This window comes from Corapipo altera, unplaced genomic scaffold, assembly GCF_003945725.1.
Source record: "Corapipo altera isolate COAL_440 unplaced genomic scaffold, ASM394572v1 23b, whole genome shotgun sequence".
NCBI lineage: Eukaryota > Metazoa > Chordata > Aves > Passeriformes > Pipridae > Corapipo > Corapipo altera.
In genome coordinates this window covers 2,687,032-2,714,195 of record NW_020884885.1, presented here as the reverse complement: position 1 = coordinate 2,714,195, position 27,164 = coordinate 2,687,032, and the positions used below count along the sequence as shown (strand labels likewise).

At 44.9% G+C, this 27,164-nt stretch overlaps 1 protein-coding gene across 2 annotated transcripts; it reads left to right on the top strand.

The window, feature by feature from the left end:
- Positions 1 to 155: 155 nt before the first annotated feature.
- Positions 156 to 26,343, top strand: BMF (Bcl2 modifying factor). 2 transcript variants are annotated; one of them, XM_027642142.1, is made up of 6 exons: positions 156 to 229; positions 1,513 to 1,677; positions 2,594 to 2,914; positions 3,851 to 4,014; positions 17,842 to 17,939; positions 26,113 to 26,343. In XM_027642142.1, the coding sequence occupies exons 3-6, from the start codon at positions 2,599 to 2,601 to the stop codon at positions 26,228 to 26,230; spliced, it is 696 nt and encodes a 231-aa protein (XP_027497943.1). In that variant the 5' UTR covers positions 156 to 229; positions 1,513 to 1,677; positions 2,594 to 2,598; the 3' UTR covers positions 26,231 to 26,343. The 2 variants fall into 2 exon arrangements, with proteins under 2 accessions (XP_027497943.1, XP_027497944.1); XM_027642143.1 differs by lacking the exon at positions 1,513 to 1,677 and having other exon boundaries at positions 169 to 229.
- Positions 26,344 to 27,164: the final 821 nt, after the last annotated feature.

Genomic DNA, 27,164 nt, shown 5'->3' with positions numbered 1-27,164 from the left:
ACCTGGATCAGGACGGAGCGGCTTCGCCCCCGCCGCTCGCGCGCGCCGGCGGCCCCGCCCCTCCGCGCCCATTGGCTGCGGGGCGGGGGCGGGGCCGCCCTGGAGGGCGTGGCCGCCGTCAGCTGTTCGCGGCGCGCCCGGCGGCGCCGGCCGCACTTTGGCCGTGAGGAGGCGGCGGCCGCGGCTCCCGGGACGCCCCGTCCCCGCGGGACGCCCGTCCCGATTCTCGGTGAGTGCCCAGAAAGCCCCTTCGCCACTGGGGCTGGCCGCTCTGAGCCACGTCTCCGGTCAGCGCGGCGCCGAGGCCGGGCGCGATCGGGACAGGGAAGGGGGTTCGCCTCGGGGCAAACCCCCGCCCGGCCGGTCCTGCCCGGAGTCCCGCGCCTGCGGGGAAGCGAGGAGAAGGAAGGAGCGGGCGGGCTGGGAATGAGCTCGGCTGGCACCGGGAAGGCAGCGATTTGCTGATGCAGGCGGCGGCTGATTCTGCGGGCAGCGCTGCCCCTCTCGGGCCGTCCCGCAGGGCTCGGGTGCCTCGTCCTGCGGCGCTGCCCGAAGGAGCCGCGTTTAAACCTCTTGGCTGGGGGCACATCTGCGAGGCTGGAGCCCGGGCGGGGAGGAGTTAAGGGCGGCCGGCGGTGTCGAAGCGAGGCCGGCCAGCTTTGTTTTGGGACGCTGGCACGCACGTGTGCGCTAAGCCCTCCCTCCGCTCCCGGCCCGCCGCCTGTCAGCGCGCGCGTGCGGCGGCCCCGGCCGGCGGGGTTTGGCCGCTGGCTCGGCCAAGGAAGCGCCCTGGGTCGGACACGGCGCCGGGGACGCGCGAGCTCCCGTGCCCGTGCGCCCGCCGTCGGGCAGAGCCCCAGAACCCGAGCTGTCCAGTGTCTGCGGTTCCCGGCGTGAGCTGCGTTTGGAGGGAGTGGAGGGAGTTTCAGTGAGTTGTAGGATGAGTTATCCTTCACGCTGCCTCGGCATTCTCTCTTCGGCATTTCCGAGGAGCTCTTCAAAAAAGGTCGGACTGTATTGCAGGAGGTTGAGTTAAACTTCTTGCTCTCTAAACCCTCTTTTGTTCAGTGTTTGCTCTGTGCCTTTGCTGCACTTTCTTTGAGGAATGCCCGTATCCCAGCGGGGCTGACAGATGATCATCCATGAGTGCCTCTTGGGGCCCGTAACTCCTTTCGGTATGCTTCTTTAAGCCATGGATGAGAATGCTATGAGTGCTGTGCCACTGCTGTCAGCCAGCAGAGCTGGACCAACTGTGGGGCTGGTACTTGTTCTGCTCTGAAGACACACTTTTGGGAGTTGTTGCTCAGCTGAGTGAACTGCTGAGATGCAGCAACTTAAATAACCATAGTGCCCCCAAGTTAGAGTCCTGCACAAATAGTTCTTGCACTGCTCAGTCCCTTTGTCTCCTCTAAAGTACTGGTGTCCTGAGTGCTGCTCACCTGCGAGGAGATGGGAGCACCAAGGGCAGTGCTGAACACATCCTTATAAAATTATTATTAATGTCTCCTTCAGGCCTGAAATTCCTCTTGCTAGTCTTCCATTCTGTTAAATGCTTCGCAAACCAGAGCAAAGGAAGAGACATGAAGAGTTGAATTTCACTGCCTTGTTTGGAATTGGGTGGAAATCCTGGAGATGGATCTCTTAGGAGTCTGTCTTCCAATTGGGTTAGATGCACAGGTAACAGTAAAGGGACTTGTGGCATTTTTGGTAATTCTGCTTCTATATGCTTTACGTTTGCAAAGAACTCTTAAATAATGATTTAGGGCTTATGGGGGTTTTTCCTATCCACCATATTAGTCCAACTCTGTACTGTAACAGAGCTCAGGAATGTTTACTGTGGCAACGACAGAAGTCCTGCTTTAAACACTGAGACCAGCAATGGTTTTCTTTAGTAGTAGGGTGAACCACTGCAGTGACAGTGCATGTAGGCTTGAGGGTAAGAGGGGTAAAGAAGTGACTGCATTGCCAAGTTTGGGACATGTCTTAAGTCGAGCTGAGGGAGGAAATGAGAAGTTGAAAGGAAAGTTGGCTCTCACAGGGACAAGTAATGGAGAGCTTCACAGAAATGGCTTTGCCAGCTCTCGAGTTTTGCAACCGCTGGGTTTTGTTAAAAATCTGGCCCTGCAGCCTTGTGATTACAGGAGTTCTTCTTCAATAACCAATAGGTAGGAAAAAGTGAATGATCTATATACCATAAAGTTCAAATACAGCAGGCTAAAGCAAAGCAGACCCCAAAGAAGCTGACTGGCCACAAGGCTTTTGGAAGGATTGGAGTTGCCTTTTAAAACAATGTCTTTTCAGTTTCCATGTGCTGAGAGGTTGGGGGTTGGCTACCTACTTGTGAGCAGTTGTAGAATTAGAGCTGTTGGTGGACTGTTACATGTGCGAACTTTGTCTCTCTCTGGCCCACCACTTGAGGACTTCTGGCATTCACCACAAGGTCACTCGCCTCTCCTGCTCATGCAGATGGGCAGCACTGGGAGGGAGGTGTGGTAAAAACAGTTATGTTTTATTGTTGGAGCAGAAGGTATTATCTCCTGGACAGCATTCTTGCTGTGTCTTAGCTGTTTCCTCTAATGTCCCTTTATTGCAGGAGCAATGGATCGCCCCAGCTACCTGGAAGAGGACTATTCTAGCCTGGATGGGCTGGACGATGACGTGTTTCACTCTGATGACTTTGGACTTGCAGGTCAGCCTGGTGAGATGACTGCAACTGGCTTTTTCACACAGAACCAGTCCTACAGCTGCCTTCTGGGGAGGTTTCAACTATTCCCCCTCACACACTGCTGTGGTCCCGGTATCAGGCATCCTGAGCAGCAGGACAAGGCAACTCAAACACTCAGCCCGTCCTCTTCCAGTCAGGATGTTATGTTGCCTTGTGGAGTCACTGAAGAGCCACGGAGACTCTTCTATGGTAAGAGCACTCCAGTGTCATTAGCTTTGCAGCAAGGAAACTGTCCCTTTAGCATTTCCCCAATCAAGCAAGGTTTCTTTCATTAGGGCATGTTATTAAAGGACTGAAATTATTTTGCCTTGGTCCAACTCCCTCAAGTAAGACAACTTATTTTCTTACCTTTGCTTGTCCACTGCAGGAACCAGGCACTTGCTCATTGCTTCTGCTGTCTTTGATATTCCCTCTCTTTCGCTTTTTGGCTTTATTTTATCACATTCGATTTTACTGCTAGATGTTCAAGTGCTCACTGTACCTTATATGCTACAATTTGCCTATATTTTTTAACTACTACTGGTCTCATCTGCATAGGAAGACTCCTAGAAGTTTTCAGTGGAAAGAGGGAAATGCAAAAAGTTAGAGCTTTTAGGCTCTTTACCAGAGTTAAACTTGTTGAATAAATAGCATGTCCATGCAGTATTTTACTAGCAACTGATGTGACACCGTTCAGTTTTGTGTATCCAATTAAGCTTTAATTCAAATCAGTACCACTAAATGCCAGAAAACTGAGAAAAGTCTGAGAGAAAAGATATTGCAACCTCTAAGAGGAGACAGCTTGAGGCAGAGATCTTCTAAAACTGCAAAACTGTCATCAAAAAAACCCAAGGACTTGACTGAACTATAAACAAGCAAAAAGAACCAATTGTAAGATCCTGCCACTCATTTCACTATGGGAAGCAACACAATGCTCTGCTTAATCTATATAAGTCTATTTCAAAGCTGAGCAAATGTTTTACTCCATGATTACAGTACACAGTCATTGTTTGGGCTTCAGGAACTGGACTTTTACATGAGTCAAAAATTTAGGATTATGTGCAGCTCTTTCCTACATGAAGCGTACTGAGTAGAAAAGGTAATCTTCGCACTGGACGAATTACTCTTCTGATCTCTGCTTTGTAGGGAATGCTGGTTACCGTTTACATGTCCCTCCAGCTGGCTTTGGGTTGGATCCACACCTCCAAGAGGAACCTCAGGAAGGTCAGCAGGAAGCACGTGCTGAGGTGCAGATTGCACGGAAGTTGCAGTGCATTGCCGACCAGTTCCACCGGCTCCACATACAGAGGGTAGGGTGTCTCTGGAGGGGAAGATGGGGATTTACCTATCCAGGAGTGGTACTCTAGAAGACTGGCTCCAGGCATTAGCTAAGTGGGCTGTACTTCCAGGTAGCAGAATGCCAACAGCAATAAAATGGCAGGAGTATCCTGATAGATTTTTGCTTATGCTAGATTGCTGGCTCTTCCTAAAGATTGGCAAGGTGGAGGGAAGAGAATGTGTGGGATTCCATTTTCTGCCTGGGAAGGTAGCTATTTTGTGTTAGCTGCTGCTATTCCAGCTCTTCCAGTTCATTAGCAGCGGGGTTTATGAGGCTTTTCCCAGGGATCTCCTGCTTTCTTTCTATTATAGCTTTTACTCTTCTTCTCCACTTTCGTCACCACCACCGTCTTGTCTTCTGTGGAATAAGTGGCCATCTGTGGCTTATGTCAGCTCCTCATCTTGGAGATAACAAGAAGCCTGGAGTCTGTTCTGACACTCCTTGTTGTCTAAGGGTAGTTCTATGTAATGTTATAAAGTATATTTAGATCATGCTAGACTTGCTAGCAGCTCCTCTGTCAGACAGTCCTAGCTAGCATCTCAGACTTGTAACTTCCTCACAACAAAAGACAGCTGTAAGGTGCCATCAGGTCTGAAAACCACACTCCAGATTCTTGATTTTGTTTCTTAAAGAAAAAAAAGAAAAGAAAAAAGAAACCCTGCTATTCAAAGAAACAAAATAACCATCACCCCCGAAATCCCTGATTCTTTCTTCCTTGCCCTCCTTCCCCTGCTGAGTAAATGGAAATCTCAGCCCATGGAGAGCTGGTCAGAGGTTGCAGAGGTTTGGCAGTAGGTAATAGTTTGCCACTTCTATGCAAGCCCAACAAGGAGAGTGTGTATCTGCTTATATATGAAGAAATTTTGCTGACTTCAGAGGGGGACAGAAAGTTTATCTCACTCCAAGTGAGCTGCTGCTCTGTTAACTGTGGGATCTGTTGCAGCCCTTCTCAAAGGTAAGTGAGGATCTCTGTCCTGGCCAGAGAATTTGGCTTGTGGCTGGGCAAAGGTTTGATCCTCTCTGTGTCATCTGAGACATAAGGGAATTCTGCGACTCATCTCCTAATAGCAGGAGGATTAAAGAAACTGTAAAAGGAATATTACTCTGTAGAAATGTAGATGGGGCTATGAACGTCATTTAGCAAACTGCAGGAATAACGAGTTACCACGAGATTTTTAACACGTGTTGTTTGTGGTTGAATGGGGTTTTCCGCGGTGGCGCCTTTTCGCCAGCGATAGCTGCAGACCCCACTCCCTCGCCAGGCTCTCGCAGGAAAGGGAAGGTTTAACCATCCCGCCGGAGGAGCCCTGCACTGAACTGGTGGAACTGGTTGTAACTTGACCCCTTTCATCTCGGGGGAGTGTCCATATCTGATGTCTGTGCCTTGGAAACGCGTCCAGGAGCTCCCACCCGAACCGGCCCCACTAAGGCTGCCCGGGGTCGGGCTCTTTGCTGGCCCGGAGCTCCCGGTGCCCGCCCGGCCCCGCTGCCAGGGCCGGCGGCCAGCCCGACGTGTGGGAGCCGTAGTAAACAAAGGCGTCCGGCTGCGCTGGGCGGCCCGGCCCGGCCCCTGGGGCCCGGCAGAGGAGGGGCTTCGCTCTTTGTTTGAACTGGAAGAGCAACAAGTTGTAAAGGGGACGGGAGCGAGGGCCTTCGGCCATTTGAATTTGAAAACAAAGCATAAGGAAAAAACACCCAAACCAAAACAACCTGAAAACTTAACTTGAGGACAGAGTAGTTCAGCCAGTGGTTATCCACAGCCTGACCCTGGGATAGGCCTTGGCATTTGGATCTGTTAAGGGATTCCTTCTTGTTTGTCAGGAAAACTGAGTACTGAGCCACATATTGGTGTCCAAGGCACTGTTCCCCATGGAGTATTTTGTTGTCATGCCCAATCCCTTCCCTCCTAGCCCTGCATGGAGGATTTCCTTTGGCTTTTGGCAGAGATCCCCTGTGCAGAAGCCCCTCTGTCCTAGCCCGTTGCTGAAGAAGCAAGCGGTCTGCCCCTGGAGACACGTGAACTGGTTCACAATGTGCTGTGGTTTGGAAGGGGAAGCCTCTGAGACATGAAAAACTGGGCTGTCATTTATCTTGCTGTGAAACTAATCCCTGATTTGGATGCCCTGTTCCAGCTTGTCTCAAACATTTGGTCAAAACCAACTTTCCAGAGTGGTGTCTTGAATCAGATTTAAAATACCACAAAGTTAGTCACACCAGTGTGGTCTTGTGAAGTTCCGAGAGAGAGCAAGCTGGTTTTCAACAAGCTGTGCCTCTTTTCGGAGCCGACAAAACATCTTATCTGTGAACCTGGGAAAAGAAAACGTGTGCCCTTTCAGTGGGAGGTAGGAAAGACTTTTAGTATTGGAATAGTGCATCCAGTTAGCTCAAGAGTTGCCTTCTCATGGGTCTTGAGTTCTGTGAGACTCTCCAGCAGTTGAGGTATGGCCCCCATTCTCCTGCTGCAGCAGCAAGTCTGTGTTGACACAAAACTTGCTGGTTAATGTACATCCCTGGCTGAGAGAGAAACTGAGCAGGCAATAGCTGCTGAGGTTGACGTCACTGAGTTGTCATTGGACTCAGCTGCATGCATGGTCTAACCCCATCCCACACTGGGAACCCTGGAGAGTCACTGTTATCTCTTCCCTGGGCTTCTGGAGCTAAATGGTATTTATTCTGTGGTTCTTGGCTATACAAAAGATTCTTGGGTATGCATCTTGTAAGAATAAGAAAGTTGGCTGCACCTATGCTTGCTTTTGGCATGTACACCATTTTCAGAGTTTCATTTCCTATTAATATGTTAAACAGAAAAAAGTAGTTTAAAACCTGGCTTTTTCATCTTTAGAACAGTGCTAGAGCAATAACGCGACATTCCCTAGAACTCTGTGGCTTTCATCTCCTTAAGATGCTGAATTTATTGTAAGAGGAGCTTGAGCAACCCCCTGTGTGCCTAAGTAGCAGAGCCTGTTACAGGTTGATCCAGTTTGCAAAAGTTCTGCAGAATGACATGCGAGACTCATCTGTGTTTTCTTGAGTTCTTTACTACCTCTTACCTAACTGAAGCTGTGTTGCTTCTGGCAAAGTTCCCCCGTTGTACTTTTTTCACCCTACCCCTGGAAAACTAAGCTAGAGCCAAGCCGTGTTTTCTTCAGGAGAACCCAGGACCTCCCACCTCCTTCTTGGTTTGGAGCAAGTGTGCCTTTGCCTGTGAACTGCTTGCTGTAGCCCAGTCTGTGGCTGAGTTTAAAGACTGTACTCTGAGATTATGGAGAACAGAGCTGAGCTTAGGGGATCTGCTGGTTGGTTGGCTGAGATGTGCTGCCCACACCCCATATGCCCAGGCTGTGGCAATAAGTGCTTGGGCTCTGCTTCAGGTCCTGAGTGAACTTAAGTTTCCTTGCCTCGAGGAGGGGCTTCAATCTGTGCTGAACCAACAGTGTATTTCACGACATGATGTGCTGCTAGCTGGGATGTGAGTAGACAGTCAGGGACAGCAGTGGCAGCAGCATAAAGCCACCCCAGAGGAGCACAGGGTTATACAGGGGTGGGGTGGATGACACTGTATATCAGTATCACACCCCTTCAGTTTGACTTGCTCCATTGAGACACTGGAATGCTACAGCTTTTTTCCAAATAAAATAACTCTTTTTAAGCAGGCTGCAGCTTTGAGGGGACTACTTTTATTGCATCTCTTCTTCATGGAGATAAGATCACTTCACAGGGGATAAAATTGTCTCTTTAAGAGCCAAGGAGTGGTAGCCTTGAACAGTTCTGGGCTCAGGTCCAAGCAGAGCCACTGACTTGCTGTATGACCTCAGACAAGTCTCTTGACCTCCTTGTGCTTCAGTCAACCCATCTGGAAAGCTTGGTTTAAAAAAAGCTGAGCCTCAATGAGAACCAGATGCTGAATCAGAGCTGAGCTTTCTTGAGTAAATAAGTGCATTACAAACAACAACAAAGCCCCTTTCCAACACATCAGGAATCCTGCAGTTGATTTGGATATGCTGACCATGCTCAAAAAGCCTCTGTGGATCTAGCTATAGAAAACTTTGTTTCTCTGAATTCCCCAGTTGGTTCAGCAAATAATTCTCACCATTGCTGCAAACAGGCTTGAGCAGCCTGTGGAACACAAATGCCTGCATCCATACTGGCTGTGGGCAGACAACTAGGCATGTACCTGTTTGCCTCAACCTAATGACAATGACATTTCCTCCTATCCAGGAGGAAATGTTATTTTCCTTTGAAAGTGAAACCTGTTAAAATTTGCATATTTTTTCCCCTGTCTCTCATGAGAGTTATCAAAGCCTCCTCTGAGACACTTCTGCTTATGCAACAGGAGTCTGCGTCTCTTTGGAAAGTCATTGGCATGAGAGAGTGGGCACACAGTGCTACATGTGCATCATTTATCACAAACTTCATCAGGCTTTTCTTCATTGTTTATTAAGGGACAACCACGGAATTTTTAACAGTTGCTTTTTTTACACTAGTATTGTTTGCAGGAAACCATTCTTTATAATGACTTTATGTTTTAGGAAAAATCTTCAGAAAAGTTTCCTAATAATGTAGTGCAGAGACTCTGACTGTCCTGCGACTGAGCCTGTAGCACCGGCAGCTGCATACTTTACTTGTACCTGCAGTCTTGTTGAGACTTGGGTAAGTGTTTTCATTCTTTTGTTTCCCTAGCAGGTCAGTATGTTTCAGGATCTTCCCAGCTGGCTAGTGCTTGCTGGTCCCTGCTGCTGCTGTGCACAGCAGTGGGTCACCTCTTCAGCTCCACTTTCTGCACGTTGCCCATCAGCGCAGGACTTGAATCTCCAGCTGAGGATGCAGGAGCATGGTGAGGGAGTGAACTCCTGAAGTGAGTGAGCCTGGTTTAGAGGGCAGGGGGTAGAGTGAGTGTGAGGTTGGGAAGACTGAGATGTAAAACAAAGTTCTCGTGGGCTACAGAACTGGAGTCCTAGGCTTGAGGAAAGGAGGTTGCCATAGGGGGAAGAAGAATTCTTATGGTCAGTGGTGTCAGAAACTTGATATGAGGAAGTGGAGACACTTTTTTGCTTAATGTTGTTAAATTTTCTTTTTTCTTTTTTTTTTTTTTTCCATTTTGACCAATAACAATGAAGGAAGAGGTGGGCTTGGAAGTGCACCTTCCCCTATGCATACAAATGATACAACAACCTATTGCCCCTTGCTTAGCACCCGTTCTGAAATCCTGCTGCCTGTGGAGCTGATTACTTGACATTTAGGTTAACAGAAAATTGCTGGACCCTTTCACATCTGATCTGAAATTATATTCTTTGGTATGTTAAGAAACTGAGAAAAGTACATAGCTATGCCACTGTATAAATCCATGTTTCTCCCATATCTTGAATGTTACATGCAATTCTGCTTTTCTTCTTCCAAAATGATGCAGCAGAATTGCATCTCTGAAAAGGTTCAGAGAAAGTCAAGAAGGATGATGGAACTTCCATATGAAAAATGAAAAAATGGGCTAGGACTGCTAAGCCCAAAAAAAGACACAAAGCAAGAGGGAAGCAATATTAAACAGAAATTGAAAGTGACATGAAGGAGATGGATAGACCAGCTTCTCCCAGTACAAGAACTAGGAAAAATCAAGTCAAGCTAGTAGGAGCCAGTTCAAAGTAAATGAGGTATTTTTTTTCATAAAACAGGTAGCTCTGTGGAGTTCCTTGTCAAGGCATATTGTGCATCCCAGTGCTTTATCTGAGTTCAAGGGGAATCGAGACAAGTTTATGGCCACTGAAGCAGACATTAAATAAACAGAAACCAGATCTGACTCGGGAAGTCCTAAGCTCAAACTAGTTAGATGCTGAAAGAGTATTAGGGGGACCTATTGCATGTAGTTGCCCTCAGCTTTTCCTCAGGCAGCCACGTAATGCTGCTGTTGGAGGCTGGGCTATGCAAACTCTTGATGCAAGTCACATACAACCACTGTGTATCAGTTAAATAAAAACCACAAAACTTTTGCATCAGCCTAATCTAGCCTTCTTCTCCATGCTTTCAGCTGACAAGAGATTTAAATATATTATGGGTTTGTTCCTGCTTAAAATAGGGGATAATGTTAAAAAGCAAAACTTCCTGCCTAGCTCTGGTAGAGGAAGTGGGTAGAGGATAAGGGAGCTGGGTGGCAGGAGAGCCCTGCAAGCTCTATGCAGTGGTGCACCGTGAATCCTTCACCCTGCCAGACACAGAACTGCGCTGTCTTCAGGCAGTATGGCCACAACCTCAAAAGACCAAGACTGCCCACAATAAAGAGAACAAAACAGTTCTCCGGGACAGCACAGGTGAATGGTTTTGCAGTATTTCTAACATCAGTGCAGTGACGTTAATGTTCAGTGCTGATGTTTCTCCAGTACAACCCCTGTAGTCTCTACAGGCTCTTTTGCCTTTCCTCAGCTCTCAGAGCACTTTGCCGGCTGTGACAGTGGTAACATGCTTTGCCCTTGTAGCAGTGTGACAGCTGAGAAATTATTTTTCAATTAAGAAGTAATACCCCACTTCTTTTTTAGTGTGGGAGACTAGAAAATGCAGGTTATAACTTGATTGAGATCATGTAAAGATTGCTCATTGGAACCCAGTTGTTCTGCCTCCAGTCCTCCGCTTAGGTTGGTTGATCTTATTAAGATAGTGCCAACTCCGAGGGGGATGATGAGATGTTTGGACTGATTATTTATGGTGAGGAGTGTGTGTTTGTATTTTACTCAATTAAATTTTATGGTGGAAAGGCAGGAAAGCAAGTGCCCAAGTGCAGTCCTCCTTTGTTTCAAGCCATTGAGGAGGAATGTCCCGCCAGCCTTTTATACTCTCCATTTGTGGTTTTTTTTTTTTGTTTCTCCTCGATAGCTACCCTTGCCAATTTCAAAGGACCGGACCACAGCAGAACAAATGGTGACCCAAAAATAAAAGTAGTGAGGCAACTCCTGCTAACCCAAGTTAGGTTTTCCCTGGCGCAAGGCTGACCTGAGGAGGTGCTGACCCTGGGCTGGAGCCCCCGAGGGCCAGCGGGCCCCGGAGGCCGGCGCGAGGAGGAGCGGGCGGTGCGTGCGAGGGCCCGGCCGGGCCGTGTTTGTGCTCGGCGGCTGTGTTTATATCGCTCGCTAAATTTAGCCTCTGAGTCATCGCCACTGCTGACGAGAGGCTGCGCTGCCCGCAGGCGCCAGCCCTGCACCTGCCCTCCCGCCGCCTCCCCGCGCAGCCGGGCGGCCCCGCGCCCCCTTCCTTCCCCCCAGCGCCAGGATATTTTTCCTGTAAAAACTTTTAAAGTGTTATTTTAACCAAACCCCGAGGCAGACTTTAATCACTAGGGGGGGTCTCCGCAGCAGTGAACAGTTTTGGGAGCACCTCCCTTCTGCTGGCGAGGAAACGGATGCAAAACAGGTCAGTGGGTCCCGCGGCCCGTGCAGGGCAGGGCATGGACGCGGTGGGCTGTGGAACAGCTCTGCCCCATCATATGCGGGCTGAGTCAACAAACCCGCCCGCTCTTGCTGCTGCCGGCCGTCGCTGGGGGGTGTGAGGTGTCCTCTCCTGGGCATCTCTTCCAGGACCCTCACCACCACCACCCCCCAGAACATGGGGGCGAATCCCCCCGGACCTCGTACCACAGGTAGAAAGTGGTATCAGGTGCGGCTCTGTGGAAATGCAGGTCCCTTATTTACGGTATTTGTGGAAAATTAGCCAGCCTGTCCCCCTCCCGGGGGAGGAGCAGGAGGGGAAGGCCGGGGGCCTGGGAACGCGGTGGCCGATGGTTGCCCTTCCCAGGTTGCCGTCAGCTGGCTGTTACCATGGCGGCTGTCTGCTTCCCCTTCCTGCCCGCTCCGGAGAGGAAAGCGCGAGTGGCTGCATGTTTGTTTTTGAACTACAAGAAAGTTGAGAAAGGGCTCACCTGCGCAGCTGTGCCGGCAGCAGGTTTGGGGCAACAGCCGTCGCCGTTTGCTGCTCAGACCTAGCGCCTCAGCAGGAGTTCATGCTGCCCCTTGAGCTTGGGCTGGGCCACCCATAATTGGCTTTTGGGGGTCTCCTGCGCCCCGTATCCCTTCTGCAGCACCCGGTCCTCTATATGCTCTCTCCATAAACACGTGTTGCTTATCTTGATGCAAAGTCTGATGGAGGCTCATGAGAAAGGAAGCAGTACTTGAGATGACACCTCCTTCTACCACAAATTTAGTCCCATGTAAGAGCTATTGCAAGCCAGAAGGGTGCAGATCCCCAAGGAAGATCTCTCATCCTCCTCTCTGTGTCACGACAAGAAATCATGCCCCTAAACTCCTCTTTCATTTTTTTTTCTCTGTTACTGTCTCATTTTTTTTCCTTGTAGTTTTTACACACGCATTATTTTTTGGTCATTAGGAATCACAGCTGGAAAGATTTGTATTTGACTTCCACTGGCCTGCATTTCTTGCTCCAGTGGGGGACACCTTCTGTAACCTCTGTTGCTTTGGGGACTGTGACTTTTTAGTCTTTCTAAGCTAAAGCGTATTTCGTGGTAGCACAATATGCCTCCAGCCACCTGGCAGCCAAAACAGCCTTCGGAGATTAGTCAGCAACTGCTCCCAGTGTGCAAGTATTTTTGTATTCAGCGAATAAATAAAACCCCAGCAACTTGTTGCTAATACTTGTATTAGTCATTAAAGGAAGAATGATGTTTTTACGTACACACATGCTGTTATTCTTCTTTTGCTCTAATAGTGCCATTATGACCATATTAATCCTTCTAGTTAAGATGGGATCAGAATATGACCCTTAACCATCTGGAAGCTATGAAGCAAAGTCAGAAGCTGCCTGTGACATCAAGAGGGTAGACAGGTACCCTGCTGTGTATGTGATAAAAATGTACCAGACCCACATACAGTGTGTATATGATGAACATATTCTTTACTTTTTTAAGTAGGGATATTAATGGCATATATGTATCAGGTGGAAAAGTAAATCTTACTCATCTTTTAACATTTATGCTCAAGGATGCACAGAGCTGTGTCAGAGGAACAGCATTTTCTTTGGGGTGCGTAACCTGTCCTGATCTTCCCTTGATCACCGTGTCCAAGGGCGCAGCAGGAGTAAAAAGCCTGTGTGCTTACAGTGTGGAACCTGTATTAGGAATTAATTAGGGGGAGGGAATAAATGTCGGGTCACTCATGTCCCTCTTTCATTTGCTTCCAGTAAAAGTCTTGCATGTTTTTTTGTGCTTGTTTACCAGTATTCTGGCTTTTGGTTCAGCATAGTTCATGGAATAGGCTTCACTAATGTGTACTGTTGCTGCAGAGGACATTTTTCCTGTAAAATGGCCTTTCCTTGTGACTCATTGAAGCATTCATGTTAACACTTCAGACAGACAGTCTCTTAAGGATATCCCCTTTAAAAAGCAGCAGCTGCAATAGGAAATGGTTTTATGTGTTTCCAGCTTTGTGTTGACTTACTGTATTCACAAGTCTAGTCTTCTTTAGTTACAGTTAGTAAAGAGGGCAAAAGGGGCTTCTTTCCTTCTTGGGAAGGGAGCCACAAAAGGGTCATTTTGTCACTACCGCATGGAGGTGACAAACTCTTCGTCCCTGATACTTTTGTGCAGTAGTGACTCTGAGGACTGAATTATTTTGATAAGGGACAAATTGGCATAGTGAAGCTTAGGGAAATTATACACCAGTGTTGCAATAGTTATGAGTCTTAAAAAAATGCCTCAAAACCATATCACCTATGAAAAAAAATAGTTACTAAATTAATGGAATCACTCTTCTTGGTTTTCTGTCCTTCCTGGTAACTAATTTATACTACACCAAAAAACCCTCAGTCTTGAAATATTTGAGAATTTTGATCTTGGCAGAGGCGTGTCTGGGGAAAAGATACAGAAACTTGTGAAATGGACATTTTATTTCTTTCCATAAATTGTTTACTGCAAAAAACATCTGCCATTTCCATTCTATGGTTCTTGTCCCATATTGAATTAGTACCACCGAAAGCAGATCACCCCAGAAGTGAAGCCATAACTCTAAACCCCATTAGCTAGGCTTACTGCTGAAGCAAGTAGTCCCATCTTGCTCCTCTTCACGAGCCACCTTTCTGTTGTCCTGGTACAAGCATCAGCCTGACTACACGATGCCATGGATTAGGATGACCTATTCAATAGTAAAGGCAACTTATTTATCAGATTATTTCTGGCCTTAATCATTATCCGGCTCTAGTTCACTTTCCTGCACTGCTATAAGGAGAGGACAGTATGAGTGGGCTGCTTCAGTTGGCCAGTGAAAGTGTGTATGGGATCACAGTACTGTGGAAGGAAATGTTGGTTGAATACGGACCCACAGAAATACAAGCAAGCCCTAGGTACAGGAATAAAACCTGGAAAGCTGCCCTCAATCTAGTGCTTTATTTTTTCACTTCAAAACAAAATTAATGGTGTCAAAGTCCTTCAAAAAGTTATTTGAGATGTTATGCTTCTTATAGGCAGGGGAAAACAAGGGTAAAGTATTTCCTATTCTGCTCTTGCATGGAAATCTCTTTCAGTGTCTTAAGCAAATGTGGGAAACACTTTTAACTGGAAAAGGACAAAAATGCTGTACAAAAAAAGGGGCTTCAAGAGGCAGTGAAATAATCACAATAGCACATGAACTTAAAAACATATTAGAGTTTTTCTCGCTATTTGTCATACCCATCCCATTGGTTATCCTTCAGGTCTGTAATCTGTCTAAAAGTACAGCTCTAAAACTCTTATTTACAAAATAAAAACAAAACCCAATACATTCCTCAAAAAGCTCCTCTTCAAAAAAATGGGAGGAGCATGAGCTCAGTCGTTCCACTGTGTTTTCCAGAACATGGTGTCCTTTACCTATCACTGCAAAGAGCAAGTAATCCTTTTCTCCTGAGGTGATGAAGAATTTGGAGGAGACAGAATATTTGGAAAACTGTTAAAAGCATGAAGCGGCCTCCTACATGAAGTGGGACATTAATATGGGAGTTCTTACATGTGTTTGCCCTCCCAACAGTGTGGGATAGTTGAAGTTGTACATCCCAGATCAGCACTGCTCTTGTCTGCCTGCAAATTAACCCACTTTATAAAATTCCATGAGAGTTTCCATTAAAGAGGGCCCACCAGTGAAGCTGAGGTATATTTCAAGTTTAGGATTTCTGTACCAATTTTTAAACATCCTTTTGACTTTCCCTTACTAAGTCTCTATAAGACATTTTTATCCTCTTGGCTGCCAATAGAATAGAATAATCTGACAAAGCAAATTGTCTTCAGAGCATCGGTAGTATGTTTGTCCACTGTGCTCTCCTAGCATAGTTCCCTACTTGTGGAAACTGCAGAAGACAACGTTATGCTTGCATGCCACTTCATTGTCATTCTACCCCAAGGAGCAGTCTGCCTTAGCTGTAATAGCATGATAAAAACATGACATCTAGATGTCATAGGGACACTGTGGTTCCATGTGCATGTTTGAGCAGGTTTGGGAGCGTGGCTGTATGGAGGAGTGTGACTGTATGGAGGAGGACGAGAAGAATCTCTGGAGTTTGATGAGGAAGGACAAACCTGGTCAAACTGAGATATGAGTAACAAAACAGAAAACATCTTGCTTTTTGAGATCAAATTGGGTGTTGTTTTTTTTTAACTTAGCCCTAGGGGATAGTTTATAAAAGATTGTTTTCACCTGTAAGCCTAGAAATGCCTGGGCAGTCAGGACTGATTGAACCCAGGGCTGGTTATTTTGAAAGAGGTGATAGCAGGCTCTAGAGCCACTGTCTGTGGGTTGTGCTCCGAACACAGTGCTGTTGAAATGTGTAATGGGATCTGCGTAAACTCTTTTAAATCCATTTTTTCTACATCCACTTTTAAGTCTTGAGGGTAAGAATAATGACCCACTGCTAAGATGCAAGATGAATGCAGGTTTTCTGAAGCCTGTTTTGTATGTGCTTCTGATGTAAATGGCACAGATCTACTCAGGCTGAAATACAAACTTAATTTAATGACTCTTTGGGAGGGCTTTGAAGAGCTGACACATCTCCAATACACCAACTCCAATTTCAACTCTCTCTTATTTGTGATTCTGTTGTTGCCTAAAATGAGAGGCAAAAATTCTCCAAAAAATATTAGGTATAGATAAGATAGAGAGCAGCTCTTTTAATGAAGGCCGCCTGGCTCACGGAGTACAAAGGTGCGCCTACATACAGAGTTCTTACACTTTTATATCTTTTACTAATTATCATATCTAATGGGGACATCCAATCCTAAGACCCCTTTTGCCCTGGTACCAGCCTCAGAACTGCCCCACTGGAGTCCCTCCAAGGGTCTTGAGCCTTCTATCTTGCTTTGTCTACCATATCTCTTGTTATTCCAGTCCAGGTGCATGTCCCAACAGAATGTTCTTGCTAAAAATCTATTGTCTTGAAAAGAGGGTTAAAAGATGGTTAAACTGAAGCTTCAGGAATGTGGCACACAAACTGTGAGAAAATAACAGTCTAAAGTGAAAGAAAACTACAGCTACATTAAAATCTACAAAAAGCTAAAAATCTTGAAATTCTAAAGCATCAATGTAAAAAAATGCCTTGCAACCGTGTTGTTCTGCCCTGTTGGGCTAAGCTGAGATGAAACATCTTGTTCATATAATGTGCTTCAGTGCTCTTTTATGAACTTCTCTGCACTGAGACTAAGTTGTTGGAAGCCAGTCTTCTGTTTCCTTGTCTGCTGGGGTTTGGGGAGGGGGGAGAGGGGGTGGAGATTTGGGCCGGTTTGTTTTGTTTTCCAGAAATTATCATGTCTGCTTAGCAAATATGGAATTCTGGATGAGTAAATGAAGACTGACTTCTAACAGAGGGTTGGTTATTGAGGTGAAATAGTATCCCAGGCTGGGCAATGTAAAGAGAAACCCACCTGTTTGTATGAGATGCCATTAAAGTGCAGGAAGGTGGGGGTATAATCGAGGCCACTTTTGCAGGGGTTATTACTATAACAAAAGGAGGAGCAGTGTCCCTGTCCCAAAGCTGCATTATATAGTCTGGTGTCCCCCTGAAACTCAACTCCCATGTTTCTTCCTTGACAATGGGACCTGAAATAACCTCTTGGTTTTGGGTTTTTGTGTGTTTTCAAGTATGTTCTTGCTTAAGGTTTAATTGGCTCCAGTCAGTAGGAAAGGGCTCCAAGGCTGATTATTTATGGCTTACTGTCAAAAGTGGCTATAAAAAGGGCAGTATTATCTTGGAGATGCTGGGAAGGAAAATGTGGTGGGGGGAGGGTGGGTGGGGAGTGTGTGTGTGCACGAATGTGTTTTCTTGTACTAGATGAAATCAGAGTTTTGCTGTCTCAGCAGTGTGGTTTAAATTGAAGATTAACCCTTTGACCTTCACGGTGTCAAATCACTTACAGATGGATCACCAGTTATATTTTTTCTTTTTTTTTTACTTTCGGGGTGAAGGGGGGCTTTTTTTTTAAAAAAAAAAAAAAAAAAGGTTGTTTGTTCATGCAGCTGGGGCTTTTGAAAGGCTCAGAAGCCAATCTGATTAAAAACAGCACTTGGCTAAACTCTGCAAAATCCTACAAGCAAAAAAAAGTTTAATCCTCTTGTGCACAATGCATAAAGGGTCTGCTCTTTTCTTTTTGTAATGTTAGAGCTACAATTATTTCTGGAGAACTTATCATTTCCCTCTCTCCCCTCATCCTTCGCTGCACCCCCTTGTTATGCTGATGGGATTAAAGTGTCTGCTCTTGAAAAGTGTAACTGAGTTGTTATTGGAAAAGAGAAGTGGTATGTTGCAATTTTAGAAATATAAATAACCTTGCTCCAACTGTTCTTGTCTACAGCATCAGCAGAACAGAAATCAAGTGTGGTGGCAGCTTTTTCTCTTCCTACACAACTTGGCCTTAAACGCGGAGGCGAACAGGAACCACGCTGGGCAGAGGTGAGCTTCGCCCGCCTGTTTCAGGCCGCATCCAGTCTGCAGGGAGCACTGAACAAACACTGGTTCGGGGGCGAGACATTGCACACCGCCGGCCGGATGTGAGGACTCTGACTTTCTGATACTCGTCTTCAAGTTTGGGTGTTTTTATGGACTCTTCTTTGCTGCTGTCTGCCTTGCGAGGCAGGGAGCTCTTGTCCAACACTGTCAAAGGAAAGCCAGAATGTGGGTGTGTTTGGTAAAGCTTGCTGCTGGTTCCCCGCACCGGTGACCTCTGTGCAAGGGAGGCTTCCTCTGCCCTGTGTATTAGGTGATGGTAGAGTGCAGGAGTGTCATTTTGGCTGCTAGTTAAAAATTATGCTAGTTAAAAATGATGCCTGGGATTGATGACTAAATGTACTTTGGGTATCTTCCAGAGCAGAGATGCTCAATGCCTCCACATTTTTAGCAATGAAAAGCATTCAGGTAGCTTAAATCCATGGGGTTACTTGTTTTCTTCATTGGTTACTGTTTATTTCATTTCACCCTCTGTGAGAGAAAATCACAAAGAAATCTGACCTCTTCAGTCATTCCATTGGGCACCAGTTGCAGCTCTCTCACATGAAGTTGTTCTTTGTTATTACCATCAATAGAAAAAAATTAAACCTTCCTGGAGTTGCTGTTGACTAGTAGTTTCTGCTACTGTTTGCTTCCAGTTCAGTGTTCTCAGTGCCCATGAGCCAGCATGAAGCCAAAAACCATGCAATATGACACAAGTGTCATTCTTCTACAGTGCTAATGTATATGTTTTTACTAGTTTTATGATGGGTGTTTATTTTTTTTTGTCTTTCTTTTCTTTTACTATAGTGTGGTTGATCAGGAAGGCTTAGATCCCAGGCATCCAATGGTTTTGCTTCAGGATTTGACAGGGAAATTAATTAGTATCTAGTCTGATATGTACACTGTACAAGCAGTCTGTCCATTACTCTACTATGCAGTGTTTGGAGGCTGCTGTAGGCTTATATTGACTAGCAGCAGTAATATTACTTAAAGGGAGATCTTCTAGCAGTTCCCAGTTTGTATGCACTCAGAAGTTTGTCCATATGGCTGACACTATTGGACCAGCACAGGGAAATTAACCTACCAAAAGGAAGTAGCTTTAAATATTGATAGCTACTTTTCTGTAGCCTTAAATATATTTAGTTCACAAACCCAGTGACAACTAGGGTAAAACACAAACAGAAAAGCAATACAGATTTTATTTTTTTTTACCATTTCCATACTGCCACTGCACCTTGTTCTATGTCTCAGATGATACAGGCAGCGTGAGGCAGAGCTGTCCAGAGAATGGCTCTTCAGTTGTGTTACAAATGTTGACTGCAGGTGTTGAGAAATCCTTCTACTCTTGGTCCACTCTGAAAAATAAGCATTACTGTACGGAAGAGTAGTTTACTTGCACATACTCTTTCCTTCTCCACCCCTCTCTGCATATTCTTCTCTAATTCATGCTTTCTCTAGTAGTTGTGTAATCTTATCATTGCACTGTAGTGTCTGGTAACAGTTTGCTGAACAGAATTGAATTTGGACCTTCTCCCTCTCTCCCAGCCCTATTCTCTTAATTTGCATCCTGCTCTACTGTGGCAAAATGTACTTTAGCTCTCTGAAAGAGGTCCCTAAGCCTTTTTCACTTTCATATACTCACAGGCACTCTCCTTCAACATAAGGAGAGTTTATGTGAGAAAAACTTTTTTTTCTCCTTTTATGTTATTTTTCTAGCTAGAGCTAGAGTAATATGTTTGTCCATGATGGTTAATAATTCATGTAAATGAATCTCAAGTAATATTTTGTGGGGTGGGTTTTATGGAGAGGGAGGGTGGGAGGGTTTTTTAGCGGGGGTATTGTTTTTGGTTTTGTGTTGTTTCTTTAAGCATGTGCACTACAGAGTTACCCGGAGTGATCTAAGTGATCGCTGTTGCTGACTTTGCTGCAGCAGTGTGGAAGCCACTCTCTGCCCATGTTGACAGAGACGAGGCTTTCCATACTTTGCTTTGCACAGTCTGCTTGATGTAAACGCTGGTCATTGGAGAAAGAGGACTTAAATGGTTGGGAAAGCCTGAGGGGTAGTGCAAGCACAGACTGAACTAGGGACTCCTGAGGAGCTGAATGTTAAGGAGAAGACTCTTAAATGAGAAGGTCTTTAAGAGGCAGGAGTGCAGAGGCTCAGGAAGCAATGTAGCAATGCTGCCTCCCTGCATGGCATGCCCTAGGATGTGATGCTTGCATTTTCCCGCTGGTTGCCAGGACCCCTTTATCAGGAACAGTCAATGCTACATCATAACAGCCCTGCAAACTATAAAAATTCAGCAACTGCTTCTGACACTTAAAAACCATTGTGACCTTTCCCCTTCCCCTCTGCCTTGACTTGACGGCCAAACAGGCTAATAAGGCCTGTCTTCTGGATCAGTAAGCTGGAAAGATAGGTCTGGTACTGGTGCTTTCTGTTCTTGTGACCCAACCAGTTTATCTAGGGCAAGACTCTTCTTAACATGGAGAAACAAGTACCTGAAATGGTTCCTCAGTCAGGCTACCTGCTTCAATAGATTCATTTGGCTCAGGGAAAGATACATCTTTGCCAGTCCGTATTTCCCAGACTTATCAAAATTGGTCATGCCAGGGTCTCAAGTTAAAATCTACTTGAACAACAATACTTCATTGGAGACATAGAGCTAATGCTAGACAAAGGCCGACTTCCTGCAATATGTGTGTTGGTTACTGGTGCCAGAGATTTACAACCACTGATAATATATTTTAATTATATTTCATATCTGCATATCTTGGAGAAAGGAAGTATGCTCTGTCAACCCAAAAGTCTTACTTTGCTTCATGTAGATTTGGAGGGGCAGGCTGGTTATTCAGATATAGAAAAGCAACTACTTCATACTTACAGTCTCACTTACTTGAGAAAATAGTGGGAAAATTTCACACATTTATCAAAAAATACACAGATGCACAGCACCCATGTATGTGTCACCCATTCTCTGTTACTAAGGCCTCTTGAGCACCCACTGAGGAGATCTTGCCTGCAGAGTAGCTATTGCAGTGTGGCCATGGACATGTCAGTTATTTGGGGAAACAGTTCCAAAGAACATGGCTTATATCCTGTTGGTGAACGATTATGCTCAGGTTTTTAGGTATTAGTTCATTTTGGTGAAAAGAATGGGACACTGTTTCTCTCTGTAAAACTACAGTCTAACAATTTAGAAAAAAGAGTTGAATCTTTCTTCTAAAACAAATGCCTATTTTAATGAACAGTTCTTAAGAAAAGCTTGACCTGCTGTTGATGGTACCAGCAGCCTTGAAATATCTTGCTTCCCTTCCCCAGATCTCCAAAATTGCTTCAGACCTCACCTCTCTTTCCTGGAGGGATACCGTTCTTCCTATCCTTTCCCAACTGCCCACCCTTTTGAATATCTTGTAGCCTGCCCATTCCAGGATCCTGCAAGCCTGGTGCTAATAGGGAATAGTTAGCTTTAGTTTTATTTCCTGCAGTTCTTGAAAGCTGAGCCAGTAATCACAAAGTGACTGCCCAGGGATAGCTGCAAACTGCTGCAAATAGGATACAACAAAGGCAGGGGAGAGGATGAAACTGCATGGAAAGGGTTGCTGATGGATCTGTGTAGGGCTGCAGCCTTCTCTCAAGGTGCTGATAATCCCTGGTAGTACTGAATTCCTGCATAACTGATCACATATCTCAGTTTAAATAGCTGGTTGTTATTAAATATTTGTTGACTAAACTCTTGTTCGAGGAGTCCTGAAAGAAACTTCCGTATCATCCTTTGTTTTGGAGCTGTGTATCAACAAGAGAATAGAGGCGAGGAACTTAATCTTTCTTGATGTAGAAAGGGTGATTGCAAAGGCATCTTCCTTTCTACTGGCTGTTTACTTTGTCCTCTCAAGCCTGGATATGGGCAATGTGTGCATGTGAGGTTACTGCAGTGCTGGAGTTGCTCCATGGCAGTCACTGGAGCTGTACCCAAGGTGGAACTTCATTCGGTGTGGCACTTGGCATTCTTTTGGGAAACAGCAGATTCTAACCATTAATAGACTAGGGAGAAAGGTTGCTTTTTTTTTAAAGAAAAAGCAAAATTACTTGAGGCAGTTATTGCAAAGTGGCCCTGTCAACTCTACAATTAATTCCACCCTTCCACTGCTAGTCCTGTCCCATATCTCTGCTGAACTTGTGGGAATGGTGAGACTGTGACATGCTGAATGGTGTGCTATGTAAAGGGAAAAATAGAGAAAGCACTCAGTATAAGTGCTAGAATCAAAGGAGAATGCAGATTTGTGGAGGTCTTGCCTTGTTTTGCCAGCAGTATTTACTGCGGGATTGTAAGTAAAAGAACCATAGAGTGCCCATTCATATTCATGGGAGCTCTGCACATGAACCGAGCATTATTGAGTATTAGCATAATTTGACTACAAAGGTTTTAATAATGTCTTTCAAAAGAGTCTGTTTTTCAAACTGGCATTTGTGATCATTTGCAAAAATGCCTACCTGTTGCCTTTGTTTTAGCAAGAAGAAATACCTCAAGGAATTGATAAAAGGTCCTAGGACAATCTTTTACAGTTCCTAAAGACTTCAGTGGTCTCTGTTTCTTTGGTTTGCATGTGTTCACGCAGGTGTTACACAGCTCAGTTCTTCTCCACCAGGAAAAGCAGAAAAGACCAAACACATCAATGCACTGGAATGTAGTTGTGTGTGTGTGCGCATGTATGTGGGTGTGTGTTCTTGAACTGAATGCAGTCTGACATCCCCTACCCCTTCTTTCTTCCACGTGCCTCACCTTCCCCCTTAGCCACAGAAAGGAGGGTCTCTTCCTGTGAATCCCATGCTGGAAGTTGGTTTCTGGGAAGCAAAACCTAATGTCTGTGGGCTGTTTTTTAAAGCCATGTTTCGGTTCTGTCTTCAGACTCTGTGCTGCCTTTGGGGAATGGAGGGGTGGGAAGGGTAGATTCTTAAACTGTTTTTAAAATCTATTATGGAAATTTTGCATGTATAAAGTTATTCTTAAATCTAAAGGAGTCTCCCCAGTTTGTGGACACAGCTCCAGGAGAGCATCATCACAGATTCCTCAACTCAGTTTTTGATCAGACTGTTGTGAAAGAAGTATTTGATGACAAAACGGGGAGAGACTAGTGCATTGGAAAAACAACATTGTCAGGATCTCCTTAAATACATGTCAGAAGTTAGGCTTGTAAAAGGGAAATTTCAAAATAACGCAAGGGATTTGTGTGTCTGTTTCCACTGTGTGCATTTGAAAATCCTGCCACTAAATTTGAGTTTGGGTATGTAGATGTTGGGGATTTTTTTGGTTAAATTAATCATGTATCTCTTCTGTTCTCTTCAATGGTATGTAGTACAGTCTCCCATGTTTCTAGGTGAAATTCACTGATGAAAATACTGTGAAATATGAATTCACATTTTCTTCCCCCTTCTTTCATGCCTCCTGCTTCCTGCATGACTTTTCTACTTTGGTGGGATACTTTAAAAAAAAAAAAAAAAGGCTTGAGAGTCCTTCATCTGGAAAACAAAAAGGGTAAGGTGAGCTAGAATTTGCAATGTACTTAATAAACTTCGCCTCAATGAAGGGTTTCCCCATGACTTCTGATATTCACCAGAATATGATACTGTCCTGCTGCAGAAGTAAACCCGATGCTCTCCTGTGAGATTTCTGTCTGGATTAGTCCTGAAGTGCACACACCTTCTTTGCCATGGACTGAGACCCAGTGAGAATGTAGCATTTTGTTTATTTTGGTTGTGTGCCTCCAGGACTCCTGCCTGTACCAATGGTGACTGGGCAGAGCTCCTTTTGTTTTTGTATCTGTGCAGTATATTTGCTTTGTGCTTTCTTCTTTGGTGCTTTTTAATACTTTAATACTTGGATTTTTTTTTCTAATAACTGGTACAATTTTTAATAAAATTGTTAAATTCTTTGTCTATGTTCTTTGTTTTATTTTCTAATGGATAGAGGGCATTTACACAGCCAGCCCATTCTGGAGTTATCCAAATCAGTGATAAAATTTGTGTTGTTCAACTTCGAAAATATCTGGTAGATCATTTTATGTGCACCCTAATAACAAGCCTTGCAACAAAGACAAGATTTCCTTTCCAGATTGGACTGCTTTCCTAGGGCATAATTCGATTTATAAAATAGTCTTTCAAGAAGATATATTCCCATGCTTGGACAGAGAACTGCTGCTCCTTGGAGTTGCACGGTTAACTTGCTGCTTCAAATCAGGAAGCTCTTGTTAAGACATACATGAGGTGCATCCTCTGAATTTGCAAAATGTGAACTTTAATTGATGACTGCTTTCCTACTGCCTACGCAGGTACATTCAAAAGCATTGAGACCTTGAGAATAAACACTCATTGCTTGGCGATCCTACTGAGGAAGTATGGTTCTCACTGGTCTTCTGACGTAAAGGCAGCAGAGGAAGGTGGTCATGGCTTTGAGAGTGCTTGCAGAGTGGTAATGACTCCTTCAAACACAGCCATGAGAACGTCTCGGCCATCCCAGGCACAGCAAGACACGTGTTTTCGTAATCATCAGGCCTGTCCTTAAGTTTTCCTCTGTTCCAATAAAGAAAACCCACCTCCATTAAGTAACAGTAGTTAACCTGGGTGGAGCAGCAATGGTGATGTGTGTATCGTGAATTATTTGTAATATAGCTGGTCAAATTCCTTCAACCACGTTCCTCCTCCAGTGCAATGCTGCCACAGTGTTCATGGGAGGCTTTAGGGAACTGAGTTAACAATCCTACCCGATGTTAAGTTGCCTCGGCTGGTGTGTGCATGTTACAAAAGGGCCTTTCATTCCAAGAACACATGATGTGTATGGTATGAAAAGCCACATGTGCATCTAAGACCACAGGGGGAAAAAGACAGTTTTTCTTTTCATTGTATTAGATCTAGTGAGAAGTGTGTCCCCTGGCCAGCCTCATGTGACCATGAAAGAAGCTGTTGTAACACCCTGATACGAGGGGACAGACATGAGATTGACTTAGATGGCAGGCTTGGCTCTGAATTTCCTCATTTTCATGTGGTTAAATTCTCACCATTACTTAAACTCTCACTCTTAAAAGCTTTAATAATTCTTGTACTGAAGAATGGCTTTTAAAAAAGGAATGGTTTGTAATGCTACCCCAGATGCACCTTGCTCAAAGCAAAGGCAAGTGCACAGATGTATGGACAGCCTCCCTTCCTTTGAGATCTCCCAGATTAATCTTGGCTCTTTGGTTTGGCTCTGTCATGACCTGCTGTCTGTCACTCACCTGTGACAAAAGAGACTTAGGAAAATGGAAACATTTTCAGGGTTAGGCATCAGGACCAAACACTACAGGCTGGAACATTCCTATTGCAACATTAATACCATTTTTTTTGTGCGTGTGTAGTTTGAAAGAAACTGGATATCCTAGAAAATGTGCTTTAGAAAAGCTTTTTTTCTTAAAATACTAAGCCTGCATACTAACAGGGCACTTTCAATTTATTTCCAGCCATGGCCCCTCACTTTCTGTGCTAACATGACTAGCACTTTAAGAGAAAATTAGTTTTGTTATTAACTTCCTAGCTGTATGCTGTAGGGACAAGGTAAAAAGTTTAAGTAGGATTACTACTTCAAGGAAAAAATGTTTATCAAGAAGTGCTCAGCCTGTCTCGTTAAAAATAATAAAGCACTCTGAGGACGAGAAAGTTCCTTGGTTGCGCAAGCTACTGCACAAAGCACTCTATTTTCATGACTCCTGCTGCTGAAGTTTAGAAGCCACTATAGTGTATGGATTGGGGAATATTTTTCAAGCACTCATAATATTGTTTTTTGGTGCAGTAAATGTGCCGGTCCTCAGTCTCTGCAATGTATATGCAAGCTTGGAAACAGCTCTACTAAGCAGCTTTCTCCTTGTGCTCTCATACCTGAGTAATTCAGATAAGATACAGCCCCATTTCCTTCTTTTGCTCACACCCCCCACCCCCATTTCTATTTGTGGAGAGATGGGGATAGAGAAGGAAAAAGGCATCCTAAAAGCAATTTTTTACAGATTTGGGAGGTTGGTGTTAAAATGCAAGAGCTGCAATTGTTTCATTGTTCATATCGCTGGTTCCTGTTGAAAGGTTGAACTGAAAGAAACCTGTTTCCAACAGGAATCTAACAAAGAGTGGACAACAGTTTCTGGTAGCGAGTTGTCTTCCACCTGACATGATGCATGGTACCCTAACACGTATGAAGTCTGACAACAAACCACCAGGCATGACACATTGACATCAGTATTCATATTCCTCTCTGTAAGTCCTTTAAATCTTGATTTCTCTTAAATGAATTATGTTCTCTGTAACGTTCATAATGGACTCTTTTCTTTCTCCATTAAAGTCTGTGTCAGCATTCTCCTTCTCTGTGTTTTGCCTGAAGGCTCTTGATGTATACAAAGACTCCTCTGTTTTCTGCTCTTAGTCACACGCTTTCACTCTTAACCTCAGTGCTATAAACCAAACATCCACCCACTATGGCTGGAGATGACCCTGTTTACGTCTGCTGCTCAAATCACGACAGCAACAGTCATGAAACTTTGTTTTCATGGACACAGTTAGCTCTTAATAAGAGGACAATGAGGCTTGACTTCTTACAACACTGCAAGTTCTTGCAAAAATTTCAACAGAACTAAATAGTTGGGAAAAGTTAACAGAATCTGTAAAGAAATGGCTTGTTTCAATCATTTTACTTCACCACCTTTTTGAATTACTGTATATGATTCGTTGTAGCAGTCCACTGTGGTATTGGAACATACCAATTCAATCTGAGACAGCAAGGGCACAAGTACCAAAGTGGGGCTTATGTTAGTATTTCAGGTCTGGCCATAGTGATCAGCCTGAACCACAACTCTCTGCAATGCCAGCAGTGAGCGTAGAACAGCAGATCACCCACACCATTGAGAAACTCCCATTTTTGGATGCCTTTGGTAGCAGACTTACTGCCATGACTACTAAACAGGGACTGTTTGAGAGGACAGCTCTTCCTAAGGAGACCACCAGTCCACAGGAAGCATGGTGAGCAGTGACAGGTTTGAGAAGATGAGAGAAAGGGGCAGGAACACTGCTAATTCAGTGTGGGACAACTTTTTTTGCAGGTGGCTCGAACAGGCTGTCAAGCTGTAGCCAGGTTAACCTCTGTGCAAGCACAACTGGCCAAAGTGCGTACT